At 29.3% G+C, this 27696-nt stretch overlaps 1 protein-coding gene across 4 annotated transcripts in view; it reads left to right on the top strand.

The window, feature by feature from the left end:
• The window catches only part of LOC142322477 (cell division cycle and apoptosis regulator protein 1-like), a 106255-nt gene extending 97140 nt beyond the window's left edge, over nucleotides 1-9115 (top strand). For 2 of the 4 annotated variants that reach the window (XM_075361597.1, XM_075361598.1), the window contains exons 20-22: nucleotides 3646-3765; nucleotides 6220-6335; nucleotides 8627-9112. In XM_075361597.1, coding sequence (XP_075217712.1) covers nucleotides 3646-3765; nucleotides 6220-6335; nucleotides 8627-8908 — 518 coding nt within the window. In that variant the 3' untranslated portion in view covers nucleotides 8909-9112. Of the gene's footprint in view, nucleotides 1-3645; nucleotides 3766-6219; nucleotides 6336-8626 lie in introns of all 4 variants that reach the window. The other 2 variants (XM_075361600.1, XM_075361599.1) reach the window with 2 other exon arrangements.
• The last annotated feature ends 18581 nt before the right edge of the window (nucleotides 9116-27696 follow it).

The following is a 27696-nucleotide window of genomic DNA, read 5'->3' as shown; positions in this document are numbered from 1 at the left end:
GAAGGTAACATTGATAAACATAATTTTTGTTTCCTAACATGCGATACATGATTTTAATCTGTCTTTGGATGCTGAAAACGAATATGAACTCATAATCTTTCTATCAGCCACCAGTTTTGAAAAATTTTTAAATTTTAATTAAAAGATTTTTTAATTTTTCATTTTTCAACGTATAATTAGCATTTTAAGCTCCAAAATTGTATTCTGTTAAGTTCATTTTTTATCGTTTAACTTTGTTAACATAATTTGTAAGTTATAAATAAACAATATTAGACAAAGAATTAAATCATATCATATTCACATATTATGACATCATATCTAATACTGAACAGTGAGCAATCATGGACAAGATTAATCATGTCTATGCAGGCAAAACATGTAGCTGAAAACACAGCTGTGTTGTTTGGGTTAAGTACTGGATGTAGGAATGAATTTATTTTGTCCAGTCTTATTGCTGTCTTAAGTTTGTTAACAGTGCAGTGTCATAATGCCTCCAATTTGTATAAATGATGTGGATGCCTTTTCTTATGTATGCGGTGAGTTTACCGTAAAATCAAATAGAAAAAACATTACACCTTTAATTAAAAAGGATATCACTTGTAATTTTAGTGTAAAATTGGTGATCAGGATAAGAAATGGGCTCCTCATATAGTATGCATAATATGTATAGTATGCATATTGTTAACTAAAGGATCATAAAATTTCTAAAAATCTAAACATACTGTAAAATATTCTTCATTGCAATCTGTAATAAGACCTGTACCTCACAGTGAAATTATTCCAGTTCCTGAGCCACCTGTGAATGTACGTTTCAAAAGCAGCGATGAAGAATCAAGCAGTACTGAAGAAGACTACAATGAATTTGATTTTGGATTATCTTCAAATAAGTCACATCTTATATCACAAGGTTAACTTGGTTAGGGATTTAAATTTACCAACAAAAATCAAGCTAAAAGGTTGTTAAAAATTAAGCTAAATGTTGGAATTCACTTCAAAAAAATACAAAAATTTTGGGCTTTCGAAACCGACAAAAAGAACTTTTTCAGTACTTTATTGATGAAAATAATTTGGTGTATTGTACAAATATTGATGAGCTTATGTTGCACTTCGGACATGTTCATAAACCTCAGCACTGGCACCTTTTCATAGATTCGTCCAAATATAGTTTAAAAGTGGTTCTACTACACAACAGTAACAAATATCCTTCAATATCAATCGCTTATGGTATTAATTTGAAGGAGACATAATGTGATGAAAGACGTTCTTAAAAAATAAATTATAAAAAACAGCTGGGAACATATGTGGTGATTTGAAAGTTATAGCTATTTTGTTAGGCTATACTAAGGCAATTTTCTCTGTAAACAAAAATCTGACAATTACCACAATATTGTTAATCGACTTCTTACTTCAAGAACACGGTGAACATTTTCACCAAGACATTATGGTGATGGAAAGCCGCTATAAAGAGAAATGGAATATTAAAATTCTAGCCGATTACTGTTGGACATTAATTCCGGATGTCTTGAGACTATTCATAAAAGAAAAGCATCAGTAAAATCATTCTAACACAGGTATGGCCATGCAAAATTATAAATTTTACAGATTTAACTATACTTTTCCTTAATTTTTCTTGAAGCGTAATTTACTTAAAGCAAAGGGTGATAGAAAAATTGTATTTACAGATCTGTAATGTATGCAAAAAAGCAATTCAAAAAATGGTATCTCGCTTAGAGAAACATTAAAATTTTTTTTTTTCTATCGGTGTAATTGCACTTACTCTTGGTTACACAAAGTACTGTTGTTTTTAGTGCGATTAGAATAGTAAGAATAGAAAAATGTCAGTACAAAAGAATGGCCTAAACGCGAATCGCTCATTTCTGAACAGAAAACTGTGAAACACGACCCACTATATAATCCTAAAAATGTATCTACCTCCAAAATATCAAACCAGAATTAATGAAGAATTTTGTTAAGGACATGAGCAATACCCCTGATTTCATGTACTTAAGACAGAAATTTGCCAAAATTAGCGATACAAAAATTAAACAAGGAATACATCAGTGGGTCCACAAATACGATCACTAATGCGTGATGAAAAGTTAGAGGAACTATTGAATCCACTGGAGAAAGCAGCTTGGCAAGCATTTGAAAATGCTACTTCAAGTTTATTGGGAAATCGAAAGGCAGAAAATTACTGTGATACTGTCAATGATCTTATAACATCTTATAAAAATTTGGGTTGTAATATGCTCTTAAAAGCACACTTCCTGCACTCGCGCCTAGATTTCTTCCTGAAAAATCTTGGTGCACTGAGCGATGAGCACGGAGGAAACTTTCATCAGATTTTAGTTATGGGAAAGAGGTATCAAGGCAAATGGAATCCTAACATGAGGACAGATTATTGTTGGGCCACCAAGAGGGATGCTCCACAGACAAAATATAGGAGAAAATCGTCATTTCTTACTTTCTAGGAGAATCAAATGTTTGAATATTGTGTAGTTAAGAATGCAGAAAGTATTAAAATGTTTGAAATTATAAATGACTGTCTCTCAGAAACCTTGTGTGATTGGGAAAAACCGATATCATATTTGAATTCAGGAGAAAAAATATTATCAGAATCAGATAGGTTTCGTCCTGAGACAAAAATAATTCTTTTGTTCTTTTGTATATTTTAGTATATTTAAGGTTTCATTACTTGGAAAAATATCTAAAAATAGGTTATCTACTTGTTATACTTATGTAATTGTGAAATTACAATATGCTATTAGGTTGCAGCCCACAATGTAGATCCTCTGTAAGATCATATACTAACCATGGTAATAATGATTACATTTTTTCAGTGTTCTTTTAAGTGAATGTCTTAAAATTTCTTGTTCAATTTTCCCAAACTGAATAATTATAAAAACTATTATGCAAGTTTTTTTTTTATTTAATTATTTGATTTTTGTCCTCAAAACAGTCTAATACACAACCATTAAGCAGGGCTCCTGTTTTCACTTTTACTAGGTAGTAGTATTAAAAATCAACCGGTTGGTTCATAAAATATTTTTATTAATGTTTGTTTTACATTGTGTGTAATTAAAGAGAATAGCTGAATTAATGATTTGTTGTTTGTTTGGTAGAAAAAGTTTGTTACATCTGGTAAATCTCTTCCTCTTTACCTTTTCTGTGACTTAAGATTTTTTTTTTTGTTTTCTTTATGTTTATAATTAATTTTTTATTAATTATTAAAGTATCTTCAATACTTTAGAAACTTCATAGTAATTACTACTTTTGTGTCAATATATGTCTAGATTTTTCTCTAATTAATAGTTGATTCCAGTTTAAACTTTTAAATATATCGTATGAATTTACTTTTTTTTATTTAGATATTTTGATTTCAATCATTTAGTCTTTCTTTTTTCTATATATTGTAGATATTTTATTTAGTATCTGAAAAAAACATTTATTTTTGTGTGAATGTTATTAATTTTGTTGTTCATTTGGCAAATATTTTTCACACTTCGATTCTTTTAAGAGTCTGTTATTATGTAAACTAACAAAAGAAAAATTATATACACACATAAAACAGGTTATATTGTAAAAAAAAAACAGTGTAATAATTTTTATGTTTGTAGTAATCTTTATTTCTTGCTTATTCTGTAGGTTTTGTAATGTATAAAGGATCTCTACTTGATCTTGAAAAGTTAACATCCCAATTGAAACGTAGTGAAGCAGCTAGATTAGAAACTGAGAAATGCTTAGCTAAAGCACGTCATGATTATGGTAATGTAACTGCTGTCGCTGTTTATTTTCTTTAATCTAGTTTAGTTTTAGATTGTATATTTGATTATTTCTGGGTAACATTTGGTTCTCTAATCTGTTATTATTTACATTATAAAATATTGATTGTCTGTTTCAGAATCAAGATGTGTGGTTAATTTAGACTTTCGTTTTGTTTTTTCTATTACCCTGTTTTGCTAGATTAATTTGGAAAAAAATTAGTATAAGTTATAAAAGTTTTTCTTGTAGTTAATCTAGGTTTTTTTTTATCCTGTCTGCTAGATTAATGTGGAAAATTAGAAAAGTTTTAAAATGCTAGGAAATCCTCTTTACTAGATTATTTTACCCTAAGTTCTATGAGCAAATTGTAACTCTGTCAGTTTGCCCTACCAGTTACATTTAAAAACTTCATGTCATACTCATAACCTTACCTCATACTGTTGTGTCTTGTACATGACAGTCATATGATATTATATTCACGTTCTTACATGACTTTGTAAATGCATTTTTAGTTATATCAGAATATTTACTTTACATTCATAACAATTTTGAATTTACATATATATATCATTATTCTCTAATACAAAAAGTACATTTCTCAGTTCCTGTATCAGCTGAGTTCAAAGTTAAGAGTTCTAAGATTCAAATCCTTGTAAAGGCAGTTAATTCAAATGGATTTGAATACCTGTGTTCTTTGGTAGTTGGGCTTCAATTAACCATCAACATCTCAGGAATGGTTAACCTGAGACTGTACAAGAATACTGTTCATTTACATTGATACATATCACCCTCTGAAGTAATATATCACCCTCTAACAGTAAAGAAAGGAATATGTAACCGATTTGAGTTGGGAAGAGATTGCGGCAGATTCACACTAGCTGGCCGCTGTCTACAGTAATATATGTGTAAAAGATCTGTGAATTGACATGGAAATGATCTGTTGAAAGGACAGTTGCATGAACAACTATTCATTTGTGTTTAAGTTCTATCCAGTTAATGCATGGTTTCTCTTATAATCTGGTGATAATTCAATATTGGCTAGAAAACTATTGTGTTGTTCACATTCTTCTTGATGTCTTAATTGTAAGTATTGTATGCAAATTTAAAGTAACTGAAATTGTGATGTACTAATTGATGCCAATTAAGAAATCAACTGTTGTCTGGATTTTTATATATAAATATATAATGAATTCAAGCCCTTTATACTTTCTATACATTAGTTTTGTTTTTTGTTTGTATATATATATATATATATATATACAAACAAAAATGATAAATATGTTAAAAGTCTTTGAACATCAATTAAGAAGAAGAATTAGTGATATCTTATGGTTTTTGACATGAAAAATCAAATAAAATAAATAAAATCAAATTTCTGTCTCCATATATATATATATATATATGGAGACATATTTATCATAAACTTATTTAATGTAAATATGTTTTAATTGCTTTTGCTGTGTGGCACACGTGAAGCATCTGAAGTACATCTATTCCTAGTCTTAGAGTATAGTGGTCCCTCATTGTCCTCTTCATTAATCCCAATATAGAACTGCATGTCAGTACAATAAATCTACCATAACATGGATGATATAATCAGAACTACATATGATGGCAATGAACATCATGAGTGAGAGTGGTGTCTTATATAGTTCTGATTATTTTCTGCATTATGTTATATTTATTGTACTGATATCAAGAACAAGGTTGAGAGATGCCTTTTGCTGGGGTTCTAAAGATGACCTCCAGTAAAATCCCTAAGGACTAGGTATGGAGGGGGTAGCGGCATGGTGACCAAAACTGCCAAATAGAGGTGTCTTCCTCTACATGGTCAGAATGATATGCTGCATGATTTTTGGATCAATGAAGAAGGCAGTGAGGAGAACTACTAACTGATAATTTTCCTAAGGTTTTCTAGGTGTTTTCATTTAACACCTCTTGAGAGAATTACATCATGTTTTAGGATGACAAATCTCTTTTATTGGATCATCTACAACTGTTAACTGTGATGACATTTAATATATGCTTTATTAGTTATAATGTTATTAAAACAACTAAAATTTCATTCTGTTTATTATTATTATCCCTTAACATCCATTGTAGCGTACCTTTATACATACTTTATCCATACAACCTTTATACAAACAAATCTTTCAGGTTGTTTTTCTTCTGTCTTGAGCAAAATCAAATACTTTTTTTTTTTAATTGTGATATATCCTTTGCTTTGGTTTGGGCTTTCTAGTTGTGTGTCATTAAAAAGAGTGTCATTATTTAATTACATTGATATTCAATCTTGAATCTATAATATGGCATGAAGTAAGAGTGAGTAATCTGCACTATAAGTTTCATTTAATTAAAACCTGTTTAATTAACTTCAGTTAATAGTCTCTTGTATAACTGGCTGGAAGATGTTAGTTTATATGATACCTAATTGTTTTTTTTGTTATTGTTTTACAGCTTCTTTGAAGGATGTAAATAGTAAACTCAATCACACTGTAAAGGATCTTACAGCTGAATTAAAGGATTTTAAAGAACGATTGACTAATACAAACTCAGAATTGTGTAATGTTGATGTAAGTGTAAAAAAAAAATAGGTATCTGCTTTATGTCCTTAATTAAATTCTGTTTTATTCAGTGGTTGTTTAATGATGTGCTAATTTTTATAGTAATTAGCTTCTTATTTAAAAAGTTTAATTATTGATTATTTGAAGTTCCAGATTTAATTTAGTTCAGGTTTTTTAGTTAATGTTTTGTTTTAATCCAATGACTGATTTTTATTAAGATGCCAAATATGTAGAAAATATTTTCACAAATAAACCATATCATAATAGTCACTTTAATTGGTGTGTGTGTGTGTGTGTGTGTGTGTGTGTGTGTGTGTGTGTGTGTGTGTGTGTGTGTGTGTGTGTGTGTGTGTGTGTGTGTGTGTGTGTGTGTGTGTGTGTGTGTGTGTGTGTGTGTGTGTGTGTGTGTGTGTGTGTGTGTGTGTGTGTGTGTGTGTGTGTGTGTGTGTGTGTGTGTGTGTGTGTGTGTGTGTGTGTGTGTGTGTGTGTGTGTGGTACAATAGGTTATGAAAGTCCCAAGAGAACGTGGTACTTTCATAACCTATTGTACTTATGAAAATAATGGAAAAAGTTTATATGAACTTTTTCGTTTATATGCACTGCACATAATAACATAAAATGCTTTGTTTGCAAGTTTTGGCTAGTGAAAAATTTCGCTCTTTGCTGAAATGAGGCAGTATTGTTTAATTTCAAAGTAATAGGTGAAATCTTTGGGAGGTTAATTAAGGTACAGAATTAGTGATTTCTTGTGGTTTTTGATCTGAAAAATTGAATGTAATATGTCCCAGAACCATATATTAGTAGTTTTTGAGAAATTTGGGGTGAAAACAAATGAACCTGAGGTAAAACACTTGTGTTTTATTTGCAATAACTTTGTTAAAATGATAATAAAACATAAAACCTTTTAACAAATTTGTAGGGAATTTAATTCTGAACAAAATGTGTAAGACAAGTTGAATAAAACAAAGAAAAGTTACTAATTTGTCAGAAAAGTGCTTGTTTAATGTAAACAAAAACCAAATTCTATTTTGGTGATGTAAAAAATTTGTAAAAACAAAATTTGTTATAAAAAATTTAAAAAAAAACTGGTAATTACACAACAATTGTAAAATAAAAATAAATTAATATAAATTTCTTAGATAGTACTTTTTTTAATTAATGATAGAAATATAATAAATTACCTGAAAAATTATTTTAAAGTTGGTAATATAACAACAGTTAATAAATAATGGACAAAACTGTATTAGTGTTTTATCATTGTATAAAGTACATTAAAGTGTATCAGGTACTGTAAACTGTGGTGTTGTGAAGGTTTTCTGTGAATTTTAGTTTGACCGTGCTCAGTTTGCCATTGGAGTTAAATAATGCCGTACTTATTTACAAGAGAAGATTTTTCTTATACCAGTTTTGTTTAAACGTTTTGTGTGTATTACCTACCCTTTAACAAAGTTATTGTACATGAAACAAAAAATAGGGGTTTTATCCCAATTTATTGGGTTTCACCCCGGATTTCTCAATACCTGCAGATGTGGTTCTGGAACCTATTTTATTTGATTTTTCATGTCAAAAACCATAAGATATCACTAATTCTTCTTCTTAATTGATGTTCAAAGATTTCAGTATAACCTTATTTCACTGGGGTATCTGAAATCAGTGTGAAAGTTTTCACTCGCCGTAATGTGTGAATGAGCACTTTAGGACACGTTCATATGAACTTTTCCATTATTTTTGCAAGTAGAATAGGTTATGAAAGTCCCAAGAGAACTTTGTTATATAACGTTTGCATGTGTTTAATATAAATATATATATATTACATTCATACATACACAGTGTAACTTTCATGACATGTTCTACCGGTAAAAGTAATGGAAAAAGTTCACATAAACATTAGTCTGGAAATGCTTGTTTTTGCGTAATGGCTAGTGAAAGATTTCATTCGGATTTCAGTTCTTCTAATAAAATGTGATATTGTTATACTAAAATTTTTGGGAACCAAATTAAGGAGTAAAGTTGGTGATTTCTTATGAAATTTGAACTGTAAAATAGTATAAAACAGGACTCAGAACTGTAGCAACAATAGTTTTTAAGATATCTGATGTAAAACAAAATTCTATGTTGAAAAAACAGGTTTTTTTTTCTGAATGTTGAGTCTGAAGGGATAATACCTACCAGCGGTATTAGATATATTTGTTAGATTAAGGAATGATGATATTAAAAATTATAATAATGATTTTAAAAACTAATAATTATTGCACTACAAATGCTTAAGTTATGTATATATATTTATGTATTTCTTTCAGGCTAAGACTAAGTTATACTTCACCACATTAACTGAAATTCATGAAAAGATAACTCCTCTTCTACATCATAAAATGGAGGAAAGAGATGAAACAATAGAAACTGTTGAAATGGTTGAATCTAGTAGTAATAGTGTTGAAAGAAAAAGTGACATTAAAGAAGAAAAATTACCTTCCATTAAAAAAGAGAAGGTTATAAAAGATAGTGATAATGTTACCGGTAAAGTTAATATGGACTCATTAGTTAAAGAAGAAGACTGTAAAAAAGAGTTAGTTACAGAGTAGAGTACAGCTGAATCAAGTGCAGAAGTAGATAATAAAAGTTCAATTTTAAACTTGTAACTTGTAATGTTTGTCTAATTATAAATAATAGTAATTTCAATGTGTTATTTTGATATTCTAACGTATTATAGTATTACAATTGATAAGACAATTTTTACAATTTTCACAATAAATGTGATTTAGTTAATATGAATTGTTTAATTATTAATTTGTTATGACATAGAAATTATCTGAATAACATCTGATTATTTAATCAGATGTTATTTAACTCAACTATTCAAAATAAATATTTATTTATTTTGAATAGTTGAGTTAAAAGATAACTTGAAAGTGGACTGTCAGATTTTTTTTATAAAGTATTCAAAAATGTTTGGTTCTGATGTAGTTATAAGGTGTTCAGAAACTTTTTGCTGGGTTTTTTTTGGCTAAACTGAAAACATTACTAAATCTAAAAAAGAATATCCATTGAAAAAAAAAAGTAAATTTTTTTCATTTTCATAAAAAATGCACGATGCATTTCTTCTGTTGTGTGTTTATTGTCAGCAAACATTGATTAGTTGAAAGTCGACCAAATCAAGTTTTAAGACACGTGTGGTATTTAAATACTTGTAGTCCAGTCAATAGGGATTTGTTTTGTTAAAAAATTAGTAGAGTTTACGGTAATACATGTACATGGAGTTGTAGATTAGGGTATAGTATAACTTGTTTATATGTGACTAGACAAAATTTTCGCTAACTGGACAAAATTGCAACTGGTCAAAGGTGACGAAAATTGGTTATTAATTCCTCCTAGGCAATAAAGTTCTGAATAAAAGTTGTAGGCATTTGCAGTACCTATCATGTAAACATTTAAACATTAAATTTTGTTAATTAGTTACTGCAAAAACACCAAAAAAAAAATTGTTAAAATTAGCTGTTTTTTGCAAAGGAAATATTTAGTGCAAAAATCAATTTTTTAAATGTTTTAAAAGTTAGCTCTTGAAATTTGAAATTAAATGAGTGGTTACACAAGAAAATTGGTTTATTCATTGCTGAGATATTGTAATCTGTTTATAAAAAGATTCTCCGGGCAACTGTAATTAGTAAGCCTGTGTATTCCTGCACTCTACCGACTAAAAAACTCTTCCTCACTGTACTTCTCCCTTCTGGGGCTGGTATTGCAGTAAAGCATTATGCAGCTCAGTCCCGGGGGTGTCTGCAGGCTTGAGGAATCTAGAGTCTCCCGTGCATCACCAAAGTCACCCATTCCTGCAAGCGCAGATGAACTATGGCTCTGCAGGTGGCTGCCCTTCTCCCTTCGCCTACCGATCATGGTTTTCACCTGATAATCAGGACTTTATATGGAAGTTCATATCCTGTAGTAATCCGCTGTCTTGAGATGGTGTTAGATTTCACCAGTAGTATAGAATATTTACATTTAGTCTTAATTTCCGTGGTTCATTAATAATAAAATCAAAAAACTTACTGGATCATCCACGGGAGACCATATTTTTAACTCCCTTCACTATTTTTTCTCATTGAATCCACTCTTTTACTAATAAATTTCTCAATAAATGCATACTCATCATCGGAAACATAAGTTTACATTCTACCCCAGTTTTTGTGGCTTGTTATTTATTGTATTTTATTATAATAGCTACTATAAAAATAAAAAGAGGATACTATATTACATTATATATATAGATCATTTTATAAAAGAATACATGCTTTGCCGTTATGTTTTATAAAAAAAAATTGCATGGTCTGCTACTGTTAATGTTGTGTTTATATTATAGCTCTGCTATTGCGATCATACAATCATATTTCGATACAGCCAACCACAACTGTGTCAGCAAGAAGACTTTTTTCAGGCTTAAATTGCACTGTTCTGTTCCTCAGTCATTTCGGTGATCCTAGAGACATCTAGGTATGTGTGAAAAGTTCACACACACACACATAGACTGGCCATCAGAACTCTTTCTTTACCTAATAAGGTCGTGTAATAGGAACGATATGAATATGTTATATGCGCACAAAACACATCTAATAAAAGTGAAAGTTTCAGTGATTATACTCCATTGCTGTTAACATTCATTATAAATTTATTTATGTCTACAAAATTGAAGAATCATCGATGTTCATTACATAACTCTACATAGTTTATTATATACTATTAGACTGTTGATGATGATAATTATTAGTCGGGGATTCATCACAAACTATATAGCGGTTTCTAGGGCATGTGCAGATCTTATACAAATAAATAAAATAAAATATTTATATATTATTTAAATATATAAATTTAAATAAAGTATTATATGTGAAATTTTTTTTTTTAATCTGGGACCAAAAAATGATTTACCTTGATAGTAAAGCATTACTTTGATAATTAACAAATGATTTTAACCTATCTGACCTTCATAGTACTGTATTCTGTCAAAAATGTATATCATATAACAAATATGATTTAATTACATTCATAGATAATATACAAGATGACACTGAACATTTTTGTTACTACCTGTAAAAGACTTTACAAATGTCAAAGTAGTAAAAATAAAACCTTTTGTACAAAATACATCATCCATTAATAGTGTTTTTGAAAATGTAACAGAACAATATTTTGAATTAAAAAACAAGTTAAGAAAAAATATATTTGTCTCTTGTTTGTTATTTCCTATCAATACAACTGAAAATAAACAAAAAGTTTTAGATGGATCTGTATTTAAACAATCTTAGAATGTTACTGATAAAAAAGCATATAGATATTTACAAATTTTAATGCTTATGAAAAATAAGGTATCAATGCTATAATATGTCAAGCAAAAAAATATAAAGGAAACAATATTAAGTATTATATTGGTTTTGTAGTCGAAATGAAGAAATGTGTGGGTGATAAATGTGCTTTAACCGTTGTGAATTTACATAGCAGTACGAGGTATGCACTTAATGTTTGTGAAAATCAAAAAAAATTTGGAAAAAATATTTAGAAATATATGATAAAATTAATGAATTAATTAAAAGCTTATTCAAATTGGTAGGGTTGGGTAATGAACAAAATATTAGGATAGGATCTTTCAGTATCCAAATTTGATCCTTTTATGGTGGAAATGATTCATATTTACCATTACTGAAAGCTTTAGGTAAGAGAAAAGTTATAATCAATATAAAGAACGACCCGATAAAAAATGTTTCTTTTAGTGCATTTTAGCCCATCTTTTCGATAGCGGAAAGAATCATCCAGTTTCATTCTATAAAAAACATTTGAAAATCATTTAAACATGAAAGGAATCGAATATCCTGTTTGTGTTAAAGATATCAATAAATAAATTTGAAGTTCAGACACCAATATTGGTGTAAATGTGCTATGATATCAAATATGATGATGATTATGAATCATTTAATTCTAAAAATTTATATTTAAAACGTGCGAATAATAATTGAAAAATTGAGGTTTGGTTGTTATTATTAACAACCGATCTTATACTAAATTTGATATCATTACACTAATAAATATGAAATACAGATATAGTGATTTATCAGGACTGTTAGGTGATGAATAAAAATCACAGAAAATGTGAATATTATTTTATTGTTTGTACTGTTTGAAATCTCAGAGTAGTGAAACTGAAGCGAAAAAAAGACTAAAGACATTTGAAGATTGTAAACAGACAAAGGTTCAGAGAATTAGAATGCCAAAAGAATGGATTGGCAAGGAAGAGCAACAGAAACAAGGTAATATATTATCATATATAGATTATTCTTCAACGCTACACTTTTGTTATATATGCTGATTTTGAATCATTTATCATTCCAAATCATATCAAAAATCCTAAACCTGCTACTAGTTATTACAACTAAAACAGACATTATAAACCATCTGGTTATTGTTATGTTATGACCGATGAACACGGTTCAGTTCTAGAAACAAAACTATACAGAGCTCATACAGATGATGTTAACATAATCGAAAAATTTCTGTATGATTTATGTAAAAAATATGAGTATTTTGAAAATGAATTATTAACTAATAAAACCTTAATAAAATTATAAAAAATCATCTTATGATAAAAAATGTCAAAAAGACACTAAATGTGTTTTATATGGTGGTGATTTAGATATCAAGAATCTCATAAGACACCATTCTCATACTAGCAGTAAATTTATCAGAGTGGCACGTGAACATTGCTACTTAACTGTAAATGCATAACGAATGTACCAGTCGTATTCCACAATTTGCGAGGATACGATTCACATCACATTGTATTGGTGATGGATGAGTTAAAAAATAAATTTCAAATTTCTTATATAGCAAACAATAATGAAAAACTTATATTGATAACCATCAAGAATAAAATATATTGATTTATAGATTCATATCGATTTCTGTTTTACAGTCTGAATGAATTGGTGGGTAGTTTAATGTTAGTCATTCAATGACATTAAAAGAAATAAATACTAACAGTTTTGAAATGATATACTAAAAAATCGTGATAAAAACAATAAAGATAGAGCTGTGTTGAACCTGTTAATTCAACGAAAAGGTATTTGTCCTAATACATATATTAAATCTGCATCTATTTTCAATGAAACAAAATTGTTCCACATCAAAGTGCTTTATGATTATGATTACGCACACAATGTTTGGAGTTGTTTAAAAAATTAACATGCTTTGTGAATATCATAATTTCCATATGAAATTTTGCATCATGTTGTTGGCTGATATATTTGAAAATTTTCATAATGAAGTGATAGAAGTAAACAATTTAGATCCATGTCATTAAATTTCTGGGCGCATTTATCATGGTTTGCGCTTTAAAAGCTATTAAAGTGCGCTTAGAATTAGTTACAGATCCTGAAATGTATTTTTTTTTTAAAAAGGTATTCGCAGAGGTTGATGATTCCCAATCATTACACCCTGTCTAACGACATGCAAATAAATAATTGTGATGAAAACAAACCAATCAAAATGTGGATGGATTCATATGGAGTGACAAAAATGAAATTGAATATTTGCTAAACAACTTCAACGATGTGAAAGATGATGCAAAGACGGGTGTATTTTAGAAGTTCATCTGTCATATCCTAAACACCTACACAAATCCCATAAAGATTTTCCACTCGTGCCAGAGAAAAAATTCATTCCCGGTAGTATGATTTCTCCCTTTGTTAACAATGAAAAACGTGTGACATGTAAAAAATTATTGTGTACTTTGGAGGATAAAAGTAAATATGTCCTACATTATAGAACTTTAAAATTTATACCTTAAAGAGGGGATGGTGCTGTTGAAAATACAGAGAGCTGTTTTTTTTAATCAATCTCCATGGATGAAAGATTATGTTGAGAAAAATTTCAACACATGGTATCGTACAGAAGATTTGATTGAATAATAAGTGTAGTACATTGTTACTAACAAAAGTGTATATGGAAAAATGATTGAAAATGTAATAAAGCGAATGCATTTAGTTAATGATAAAAATATGTTTAAAAAATTAAATCAAGACAAAGAGTAAAACATTATTACCTTAATTGAAACTATGTGGTTGGAGAATCGATGTTAAAGAAAAATATATACTTAAACAAACCCATATATGTAGGTTTAACTGTAACAGATTTGGCTAAATTAATCGTGTACGATTATCACTACAACCACTTTTTACCTAGATATGACTATGAAAATATAAAAACTACTAATGACCAATTCAGAGTTGGTGTTATATTCAATTATACCAAAAGATGAACCTTTTAAAGATGGCAAAGACCAAAATATTTGAATCAAATAGACGGATGTGTTTACATGTCGAATAAATATGATATAGGTCGTTTAAAAGATGAAATGAGGTTACTGGCTCCTATTTACAAGTTGGTTAGGTTAAGAGCAAAAATGTGTTCAATACTTGTAGAGACGATGTAGATGATTTTAAACAAAAGAAAAAACCGTCAAAGAGATTATATAATATTGATATTTAATACTGATCATAGTTTGGAAGCTTTAAATCACGAAATTTATAAAGATTGTTTGTTTAGTAAAAATGTCACATATTCCATATCAAAATTACTTAGTTTTGAACATCAAATTTACTCGCTTGAACAATGTAAAAAAGCTCTTTCTACGTTTGATGATAAAAGATTGCATTGGAAAATAATATGGACACACTACCCTACAGTCACGAAAAGATCAATGTTTGATTTTTCTAATTAGTTTAGTTTTTTAATATATGTTAGTTTAGTTTTGTTACAGATATTAATACTAGATCTTATTCTATTTTTTCAGTCACAACACAATTGCACGATAAAATTCTAAATCTACATTTGAAACAAAACGAAATATATTGTCTAAATATGTATAACTTAATATGTAACATCAGTACTGCATTCTACATCATGATAACTATGATCATTTTTCATTTTTTAATCCCTTATATATGATTTTATTTAAATCTGATTCTGTAAGGTTATGAAATCTTTGCGGTAAAAATATTTTCCCAAATCCTTCCAATTGTTGCAATAATCGAATTACCGTTTCTACTGTTTGTAAATTCCATTTTTTCATTTCTATATTGTATTATTTCATTAATGTTTTTAATATTATTACTATAATTTAAACCATTCAATTTTTTGAAAATATTAGACATTTTTTACACATCTAGATATAAAAGTATGTTTATATGTAAAATCAACATTTTGTTGTTAAAAATGTTTGTTTAGTTATAGATTCACAGCAATGAGTCTAATCGATGTATGTTACGAACAAATCAAAGATAACTCATACATTATTTTCAGTGATTTTAAGCTAACTGTTGATACAAATACAGGTTTTTTTTTACTTGACAAGTTATGTAATGATGGTGGGAAGAGATTTGATAATTGGTTTCACAATAAAGAATCTAAAGAATTAATTGATTATTATTCAGAAACATTAGTTTGCTCAGATCTGAGCAAACAAAATATCTTTAATTTTATAATAATAAAGCCGACCCTCAGATTTGAGGATCGGTTTTTTACATGATTAAGGGTGATAATAAAGATGAAACAACTAACGTTATTACCGGTACACATGTTTATAAAAGATTATTACTTGATATATCTTCATGGTTATCAAACGAGTTTTATGATAAATATTATGATATAATAGAAGATCGTTAATCGTTAATAAAATAAACGATTGTAAGGGATATAAAGATTATAATGGTCACTTGCACTGACATTGCCATATATAGAAAATAAGGAAGAAGAATTGCAAACAGAAAATAATAGAATTGTACAACAAAATTTGAAACATAAGTTTCAAAACTGTGAATTAAAGTAAAGAAATTTAAAACTATGGCCACACCATATTTGTTCACACTTTCACCATATTATGAAAGGAACAATTGTCTTTTAATTTTATATAAAAACGATTCGGATGATAAATATAAACATTACATTATCCGTGTCCAGTTAAAAAATTTACCATGTGTATTATTAAAATTAAAAAAAAATATATCCCAATAATGAAATCATTTATGAAAAAGTAAAGATGCAAACTGTAAAATCTTTTTCAGTCTTATCCACAGTGAGCTTAAATTTAAAAGGAAATCTAAACATTTTAATACAGCAATGGATATTGGTAGTTTAAAACAGGAGTTAGATACTTTATATGACAAATACTTTAAAGAAGAAAAAAACAGTTTGACATGCACAGATCGACATGTGCAAAATACAATACACATGAAACATACCAAGTAATGTCATTGCCTTGTTTGGAATACATTATTTCAATATGTAATTTTTTTCTTCTGGATCAATTAAAGCCGCTTTAGCAAAGGAATTACATAAGCCAGCTAGGTGTAATTATCCAACCAGAAAAACAAATCAAAGGTTTGAATCACCTACGCCAAGGAGACTCAGTAGAAATGCTTCCTTATTCTAGACTCAATAAGGGTTACAAATACTTGTTGACCGTTATCGATTGTTTTACCAGATTTGCATATGTTGTACAGTTATTAAAAAAAATGGAGTAGAAGTTGCATTTGCCTTGGAACCAATATCCAAAAAATGGAAAATGAATAATTTTCAAACCGATCAGGGAAAGGAAGTTTATAATCTGCACTCTAAAGTGTAGTTGAAACAATTCAACAAAACCAATATTCGACATATTTGGATAAAACAGCTGACATTGTTGAACGCTTCAACAGAATGTTGAAAGCAAAAATGTGGACCAAATTTACAGAAAATGGTAAAATTATAAATGGATCGATATGCTGCAAGATTTAGTTGATGAGTACGATACCGTGCATTCAGCCACAAAATTTAAACCAAAAGATGTAAATAATAGCAATGAAAATACAAGTGTTGGCAAATCTAAACAAAAAGTATGATAGTAAGAAGGAAATTGTAAAAATTAAATTCAGCAATCACATTTGCGTAAGCAAACAAAAAGACAGTTATTTGCTGAATTGGATGGATAAAATATTCAAAATACATACAGTGCATGCTGAATCTCACCCCGATATGAATTGATTGATGGTAGAAATAAAATTTAAAAAGGTCACTTTTATCAACACAAATTACAAAAAACTAAACATAAGAATATATATCAAATTCAGAAAATAATGAAAAGAAGAGGCCTACATTAAAATGATTGGGTTTTGATAAAAGTAACAATTCGTAGATAAATTTAAGTGATGTCGTTGAATGAACACCAATACTTTATTGATAACATCAACAATAAAACTGTTGATAAAAAGGACATAACATACTACTATAAAAGAATTAAAATGCATATAAAAGTAACTCTTCATAGTGATAGTTTTGATGATTTCATTATATTGGATAAAGATATCTTAATAATAATGAATTTTATTTTAATGATGATTTTTATTATATGTCAGAATTTCCTTACATTTACTTTCATTTAATTACATTACAGTAAAATTATCAATCTTGATAAATATTAATAGTTTATTGATAATCACTTTTTTAATTTTTTTGTAGATTCCCTCAGTATTGCTGCAATTGCTTGGTGTGTTATTGGCATGTTATTTTTACTTAAAAATTTATTACTTGCACAAAAGAGTTGAAAAATTACTAAAAAAATTACTTAGTTTATTGAAACATCACTTGTTACTTTATATATTAGATGGATAATATGAAGCTTAGTAATAATAAATTTGTTGGTGAAGAATTTGCAAAACGGTAGATTTTTGTCATAAAGGTTTGAATTATTTTCATTCAAAATTCAACTTTGAATATTTATTCTTTTTAGATGAAGAACCATTTAATTTTCCACATGTAGAGTCTAATATTAAATATGTAATTGAGTCGTTTGTTGATTATGTATTACACTGTTTTGATCTTGTGGATGGAATACATATAAAGTTTCAGTAATTTGAATTGTATCAATGAAATAGATAAGTGTTATGATTATGAAATATATGATAAACAACAGATATACAATGATTTGTCAAGACATCCTCATATTTATCCAATCAGTAGAGTTGATCAAAGTTTATCAACTTGTTTTGAGTCGTGTTTTAATTAACAACTTTTAACAGTTTAAGTATTTTTCATATAGAAACGTAATGAAGGAAGTACAACAGAAAACAAAGTTTCTCATTGCAAATTTGACATTGAGATGCAGTACATCCAAATGGAAGCGTGTATTCAGCCCCCTTTCACCACCCGAGTTAGTACCTTTGATTTTATCAATCATATAAAACAATCACTGCGAGCAAGGTGGCAACATGACTGGACGGTTACCGTCGATAAACTCCGACTGATTAAGGATTCAGTGTTGCCATGGGGCTCCTCTTGCAGAAACTCTCGTCGTGAGGAAGTGGCCCTCTGCCGGTTACGGTTGGGGCATACGAGGGTCACACACGAATACCTAATGTCAGGAGAAGACTCACCCCTGTGCACACGATGCAACTGCCGCATGAATGTGCACCACATTCTCGTAGACTGCATATGTTATGCGGCTTTGCATCGTCAGTTTAATATACCCGGAAACATCCGTGATATCTTGTGCGAAGATAGCGGGATTTTGGAACGGGTGTTTCTCTTTTTGCATAGTACCGGGTTACTGCAAAGGATTTAATATGCTCATATATGGTTTACTGTAAGGACAGTTTTTTTTAATAATTTTAACCTTTATTTTCAATTTGAATTTTTGGTTCTATGTATTTAATTTTACTATCCGGGGAGGGGATTTTTGCACAACCCATTGGAGTTAGGTAAGTTTTATATACTTTCTTTAATCTATTATTTTAACTTTTATGTTTTATCAGCTTTGTCTGTGGTATTAGTTTTGAGTTTTATTTTACCTTCTTGGCTTGTTTTAGTACATTTTTATTATATGATTGATATTATGTTTACACCTTGTATAATTTATTATTTCAGAGTTATTTTACCCTACCGGGCGATGATAATGCCCAGGTGTTTTTCGCCCACAAACAACAAAAAAAAAGTACATCCAAATGAAGTAGAACGGTCCTTTGTTACTGAACAGTATAAGATGCATTGTATGCGGCCCCTCAAACAGCGGCAAAAGGAATGTTGTTTTTAATTCATGAAAGCGGATTAAGTTTTAAAAATTGTTGATTTTTAAATCCCTCCATCAACCGCTATATAGAAAATTATCGCAACTAATGATATTAAATCCAGAACTCTATTGGTTACTACGAATATACTGAAAACAATCAGGTGCTACAGCCGGAAGCGATCAAACCGCATTCAATAATGATTTTTGATGATGTGATCAAAGAAAAACAAAGTAGTATCGATGATTACTTTGCTACAGGTCATCGTAACAAAATTGATTTTTTTTATTTAGCAAATGTATTCTAAAATTCCAAAACAACTAATACGAGACAATTGTAATTTCTTAATTTTATTCAGACAAGGCGGACTAAATTTACAACACATTTACAATGAACGTGTAAATGTTGATATGTAGTTTGATGATTTAAAATCTTTATGCGAATGTGTTTAGAACAAGAGCCATTTTGTTTTCCTAGTTATTGATAATGAGTGAATGGTATTGATAAATTTTTAATTGATTGAACGCTGAACATCGCCGTAACTAATGCTGAACAACCGCATTTCGTAAATAAAGTATTTGTTTTAAATAAAAATAATTTTTTATAGAAACATGTTGGAGTGGGAAAAACAAATTGTTGAAATTGATAAACTTGATAAAGCTTTTAAATGTAAACATGCAGCATTCATGTTGGGTTTGGCCGAAGAAGATGCTTTAAATGCTAAATGCTTTAAACCAATAATCAAACCCATCAAAGAAATTAGAGAAAAACTAGATAAGCCTAAACCAAAATCCTCTACCTTGCGATTTGAGCTTTAGATTGTCAGCTCATGAAATTGATGTTGCTAAAGTAGGTAATGTTTTTACTAATAGAATGTTGGCTCAGTTAGAAAGACATCAAGATAGGTGTGAATAACAAATGCATGAACAACAAAGTTTGTTGGCTTGTTCCAACAAACAAGATTTTTCTTCATCTTAAAGATTCGTCAATCTTATCACCATCTGAAAGACCACTCAGACTGAACTCAAACTGCATATGAAGGTGAAGAACCCCTTATAGACTTTGTGCCAGTCATTCCATTTACACAATTTTCTGAGACACAGGATTACAATTACAAGTGAAGAATATAAAGAAGCTATAAAACCATATTTAGAATTGTTAAAAACAGTTCCAAAAGTATCCCTAGATCATGTGTGTGGAGTAAAGTATGATAAAGACACAAATACAACCATATATTGGGTGGTGGTAAGATTGAATTTATAGGTAATAAAATCTGTTTTGAAGATTTAATCTATTCTGCCACACCGGGTTTTTTAGAAATGTTAATAAAAAAAAATCCAGACCTTAAAAAAGTTCACACAGCAGATATGCACACTTATAGTGTAATGTTACAAATTCAGATAGTATAATTATGTTATCAACTAAGATAGCAGCCACCTGCCTTCCTTCCAGACAAGTAAACAATTATTACAATCAATAATATGTGAAAATGAACCTTATTGCCAACTGACAACAAGGCTAAAAAACATAAAACTCACGATAAAAAGGTAGTCCGGTATCCAAAATGAATAAAAACTTCAGAAAAACACATACCAACACTTACAGTTCTAACCAAAAATATAACCTGAAAAAACAGACCAAAACTCAAAATGAAACGTGGAGTGACACAAAACGTCTACTCACAAACACTTCTCTCTTCTGAATCAAAAACGAGTAGCTTGAAAAAAAATAACTATTGCGCTATCGGTTTTTACATATTACTTCAGATATACTTGGCTTGTATGTACTTAACATACTCTTTGTTTTTTTAAATGATAAAAATTGATAAATTTAAATAATAATCATTGTAACATGTTGTAACTCATGAATGTAAGTGCGTTCTATAATTCTGTTTGTGTAAACACATACAGAATTGTCTGTGTAAACATATACAGAATACTATTTATAAACACTGTTTGTTGTGTTTATGTAATATTTGGTACAATTAACATATGTTGGTTGGTTCCATTTTATATTACTGTGTTATTTATGTTCATAAATTTTTCTTCAAAAAAGTATTAAATTAAGGTAAGTTTTTAAAATTTTAAACATTTTTTTAAAAAAATGGTCTCGATCTGTCCAAAATTCATGGAGCTAGAGTGATTTTATCGCACTCCGCTGATTTGAAGTTAACAAATTCAGCTTTATTTACATGCGACTGCCGCGAACCACTTCCCCCTCAACAACTACCACATGAGCATGTTATATTTTTCGCTCATTTTTTCAAAGAAGTTTAAACAAGTTTTACATTAATTTTTGATCTAAAACTTTTCACCATTTGAAAGTACAAGTCTTGGAATATATTGCACTTGAAATGGACACAGAAAAATTTCTTAAAAGCCACTATAGTTGCCTGAAGACAATATAATTATTGAAGGAGTATATATATAATATTGTAGGAGTATGATGCAGATGTATTTTCAGCAAATCTTATAGTAATCGATTTTTTGTGGTATTCATGGTTCATATCGTTCTTATGCCAAATTAATAAAATATCTGTTAAGTCATATTTTATTTTTCTATAAATATCTGGTTGGAATTTACTTGCATATAAAAGGCACTAAGTATGGACTAAATAACATGCGTTTCTTCCGGTTTCATGACAATATTTGCAGTTTATACAATTTAGTGAAAAATCATTAAATGCATATTTCTCTGTATTTAAAATCAATAAAAAAAGACCATGAGTCAGTATTTACAATCAAGGTATCTTAATTTGATATTTAATTTAAAATAATGCCAGATTTTTAATTTCAACAATGCATGACTGATGATTTAGGTATCTTATCTTTGTATTTATTTAACTTGTTGGCATTAATGTAGCTGAAATCAATATTCAGTAAAAAGGGATTAGATATTTTTTTTTTTTTATTAAGTATTTGTCAATTCTTGTTTCATCACTAGATCAGTCATTCTTTATGGTTCACATATGTGTTCTGGCTGACTTTTGATTTTTCCACAAGGTTTTGGTTAAAATCTGTCAAACAGAAATTAAAATTCATCAAGTAGTAGTGGTGGCAGTTTAAATGTTAGAATAAAAATGATTAATGTTTCTCAGTGATTAAATGGAAATAAAAGGATATGATAAAATCCTTATTTATTATAAATACTACCTTAATAAAATATCGTGTGTAAAATTTTTTTTTATATAATGAAAATTAATTTATAAAAGTGAAAATTTTACTTTTTAGTACTTTCAATTTTGTTTATTTGAAGTTGTCTCTAAATTGAAAACATGGAATCTACTATTTACTAACCTATAATCTGGCACTACTTTAAAAAAAATTGAGATTTTTAGAAATAATTATTATTTTTCCATCTTTTTAGTCATTTTGTCCTATTTTACATTTGGGTATTATACCTACCTAAAAAAGTACCAAATGGGGAAAAAATTAACATTGTGTTAAACCTATACCCCTTGATAAAATTAATAATAAAAATACCATGTTACATTCTCTAGTAAAAAGTATGTCACTGATATTGTCTGAAAAACTTACAACGTAACCACCAAGGAACTTCTGCAAAGGAAAAGAGATGTCATTCAAATTCAGTGTGTTTGGTAAGGCATACAGAACATGTGTTTGGTAAGTACATACATAAAAGTGTAATACTCTCACGTGGGTTGGAATGATGGTTTTTATAAAAGTCATAGCCTTTTTTACTCTCAATCCTTGCTATTCAAACATCATCTTGTAGTTGTTAAATATTAAACCTGATACAGAAAAAATTCATATTACAAGTTCTGTTCAAACATTTTCAAGAATAATAAAAAAAAAGAAATTTTTTATTCTTACTATTTCTGGAAACAACTCCAGAGATTTTTTAAAAATAAAATGTCTGCCCTGATTTCACCTCATTTTCAAAAGATAATAATCTCTTGAAAATGTTGAACCTTGAGAATATTATTATTCAAATTAGGACAAATTACCTGAAACTACAATATGCAAGTTTGAAGGTTGCTTATTGTTTAATTTTATTTTTAACATAAAACTGATTTGCTAACTAATAATGTTCTGGAGCATCATTAAGAAGTAACTGGAAACTGCTATTACACCAGAAAAAGCCTGTGGGCTTTTTCTGATGTAATAGCATCTTAAAAAAGGCAAAGGAGTACTCCTTTGTTCCTTGTGTCTAGTCATGGTGAACAATACTCTCATAATTAAGATTAGCATCACTTTCACCTACTGTCAACTTCCCAAGCTTTCTTGAGTCAGTGATGTGGTACTGATAATGCCTTGGTAAGTTGTTATCATTGACTGGAAAAAATTCTCATCATATTTGGCACCTTCTAAGAAAAATCAATTTTCAATTTTATATTTGTTCATTTGTCAATGGTTCGGAACACTTGACTGCCATCTCCTAGTATCTAGATCAATGGATAAAATAGTTTAACTGATCCAAATGAAATGTTTCTACAGAAACTGCATTTGAATTTTCTACAGAATTGCTCATATTGCTTGTGATTAAATCTGATAAGATATATATATATATATATGTAGCTTTACTTAATTGATCATGACACCCAATTGAGACAAGTTGGCCGAAATCTGTAACCAATCCCTCCTCCCAACTCCTCTTCCCTGTCTATACCAGTTTGATAAAAATAAAATCGATACCAGTGGCTTTAATAACATAAAAAAGTATTAATTCACTATGATCAAACCATTTAGTAAAACATTTAGCTGTCAGTATGTTAGTAGTCTGTAATAGTCAGTACTACAAAATCTTTTACTAGTTAAGCTTTTTTTTACATTGATTGTCAAAAAATTATCATCAGATTTGGCGCCTCTTAAGAAAACCAGTTTTCAATTTTATATTTACCCAACTGTCAATGATTTTGTAACAGTTGACTGTCATCTTCTCATTAATATGAGGTGTGATTGAAAAATGTTAAAACTGGACTAATAATTTCAAAATGGTAGTACTTACAGACTATTGTAATGGATTTCCTTCAAACTAGTGTAGTACACTTCTGACTGAATGTACAGACTCCAATGGTGTTTCCACTTTTCGAAGCATTCCTAGAAATTTTCTTTCTTAAGAGTGCTAAGGTCTCTCTCTGTATTTGCCTGGATGTCTTCAATTACGTAGATTCCCTTTTATCAAAATTTCAGTGTTGGAAACAGGAAGAAGTCAGCAAGGGCTAAATCAGGGGAAGAGGGGGTTGAAGCACAGGAATTTGGCCAAAAATTCTTCAATCGAGAATGCACAATGAACTGATGCATTGATTGGAGGGCCACCCAACTTCTTGTTTCACCGAAGTACAGGATATCACATATTTTTGCACAAATGCTGAAAGGACACTTTAAATCAGTGTTGTTTCTGCTAGCCTGACAACAATTTTGGAATCACAGACACTCAATGTGTGATTAAATATTCAGTTAAAATTGACTGAACCACGTAGAAATTTTAATTCAATTCATCAGCCATCTCCCTAATTGTAAGTCAGAGCGCACTAAATTGCCAACTTTCACAATGTTTTCATTGGTTTTTGAAGTGGAAGGCAGCCAAACCGGAGGGTCATCTGACTGATTTGTGGTATTCTTTGAATCTGTTGAACCAGATAAGAATATTTGACCATCTAAGACATCTATCCCCAAAGATGTTTTTAAAAGTTCATAAGTCTCCAAAGGTGGTTTCCTAGTTTTAAAAAAAAATTTGACAAAGTTGTTCTGATTTTTTAAACATTTTTGGAAATCTACAGAGAACTGAAAACACGTCTTCACTCACCAAAATGCTACTCTCTACTGAACAAAGATATCTCTGTAATATTTTCAGGACATTTCAAGGACAAACATTCCATAGCTGCGGGCAAATCTACCCCCTCCTATTGGAATGGTAGATTTTACAGTGGCGGCACCTCTTAAAACTTTACAATTACACCTTGTAAGATGAGTAGATTAAGTATTGGAACTGATCCAAATGAAATGTTTAACTTAATAGTACATTCATGATCAGAGATTGATTATCTCATTTGGTAGTGCAAATCTTGTTCTAACATTTCACGATTGTGATGAAGGAAATACATCCTTTATTTCCCCCTCTTTTTAATCTTCTAAATAAGTAAAAAACGTGCTTCTCATTTCTGTTAGCCACTGGCATCATTTGGTAGGTTATTTACAGATTGCACACATTGCTTGGGATGAAATTTGAGATATATTGCTCATGACACCCAATTGAATCAAGTTGGCTCAAATATAACCAATCCCCTTTCCAACACCCTTAGGTCAACAGCCATACTCTTCCCTACCTAGATCACTTGGGCAAAAATAAAATCATTCTAGTAATTATAAAAAATGTGTTAATTCACTATGTTCAAACCATTCACCAAAAACGTTTTGCTTATGTTATAGACCATTAGTTCAAGATTTTTTTTATATACATGCTAATAATTTTTTTGTTATGTTTGTTTATTTTATTAATTTTGTTATGAGAACTGATGATGATTGTTTATCAATTGAAATGTATATTTATTTAGGTAATATATTGATATTTACATAAAGTAAAAATCAATAGCTAAATAGTATGCTAATACCTTTAGCAATACAACAGATACTGCATGTTGACTGTTTCATGAATAAAGGTGTCTTCAGAATAATTTTTTCCTGAAAATTTTATTAATACAAGAAAAAAAATTTTTTTTAATTACACAACAAACATTTATTATGGAATCTTTTTGTAACAAATATAAATGTTATGTTAAATATAAAAGTAAGATTTTGCTTTCAGAAAATTGACATCTTTTTTTAGTAGATACAACATAGACATTGTATCAAGTCATTTTATCAGAACAATAAAAAAAAATGACATCTTACTTGTTATAATAATAACTCCAGTTGTATGCAATTTAATATATTTATTTTTTTAATCAAAATTGTACATTGGAACAGATGAATCTGTTTATTTTAAAAATAATTTACATTATTTAAATTTAAAACTGAATTATGTAATCACATTTTTTTACACAAAATTTTTATAACTTGTACTTCATTATAAATAAAAATTATACAGTTTTAATGTTTTATAACTGTCTGCAAATTCAGCTTAAACTATGTAGTAAATTATTTTTTGCAATTCATTATTATTGATATACATTTCTTGTATTAATCAGAAATTTACCAAGAAGTAAATCAAATCTTTTATATTATTCTTGGTTAACAGTGGTAAATCAGGTAATTATTACTAACTATAAAATAGATAAAATTACTTTTGAGTAAATTGTGTTCAAGATTTTTCTTAAAATATGTTATTCATAAAAAGCTGACAATACAGTTGTAGGACTTTCCCGTCACGCGGCAAAGCTGCTTTCCAGGAAAGTCATGCAACTGTGGATTATTTCTGATGCACAGCTTACACACACAATTTAAAATATTTATAATTTTATATAAATATCATATTCTTTTGTTTATTTAATTCAATGATTCTAACTAAAGCGTGCGCGCATACCGTATTTAATTTGCATGGGTGTGGCAGTAGTAGTGGCGACAGTTGGCAGTAACTAAGCTAATATAATTATACAACTTACATAGAACAAATTTTGCTTGTGCGGCCAGCAGACAGTTGTAGTAAGGCTTAATGCACCAGCTACCAAGTCAATCGGACGATCGAGGTTGAGACCTAGCCAGATGCATTGCTTTTTTACACGTCAAATATTATTCATTTATTTAATTCTACCACTCGCCTGTGACGTCACAACATAGCAGACAACTACAAAAGCTGTACATCAGTGCTACGTTAGCGCTCCTTTAGATGACGAGGGATACTATTGACGCAGTATGCCCACTTAGCTAGTAGTTTAGAGCATTTTTTGGGGTGGGGGTGAAATTTTTCAAAAATTTTTGCAAATATTGTTATTTTTTAATTAACAAATGTGCCTAAGAAAAATATGACCTTAATTAGGCAAAGTCTTGAGATACTGAGGGTGAACTTGCCTTACAGCCTCACCCCCTTTATCTTTTAAGTTGAAAGTTTTATGGTATCAATGCTGCATATATAGAAGTAATCTGACAGATTACTTCTGCCAATTTTGGTCAAAATTGGTCCAATAGTCCTGAATAAATAAGGTGATTTAGTGGGTGACATTGAACACTCACGTACATCTAGAAAATTCAGAAAATTTCTCTGGTTTTCTGGGTACCTTAGGTATCAAAACATCAAAATCAGGTGAAAACTGCATATGCCCAAATTACATAAATACTTTCCCTTCTACAGCTATAGTGCTAGATGGGAAAGTAAAAACGATAAAGTTAGCA

Source organism: Lycorma delicatula, chromosome 3 (assembly GCF_047948215.1).
Source record: "Lycorma delicatula isolate Av1 chromosome 3, ASM4794821v1, whole genome shotgun sequence".
NCBI classification, from domain to species: Eukaryota; Metazoa; Arthropoda; class Insecta; order Hemiptera; family Fulgoridae; genus Lycorma; species Lycorma delicatula.
The sequence above is the reverse complement of the archived record's forward strand: the minus strand, read 5'-3'. Positions and strand labels throughout refer to the sequence as shown.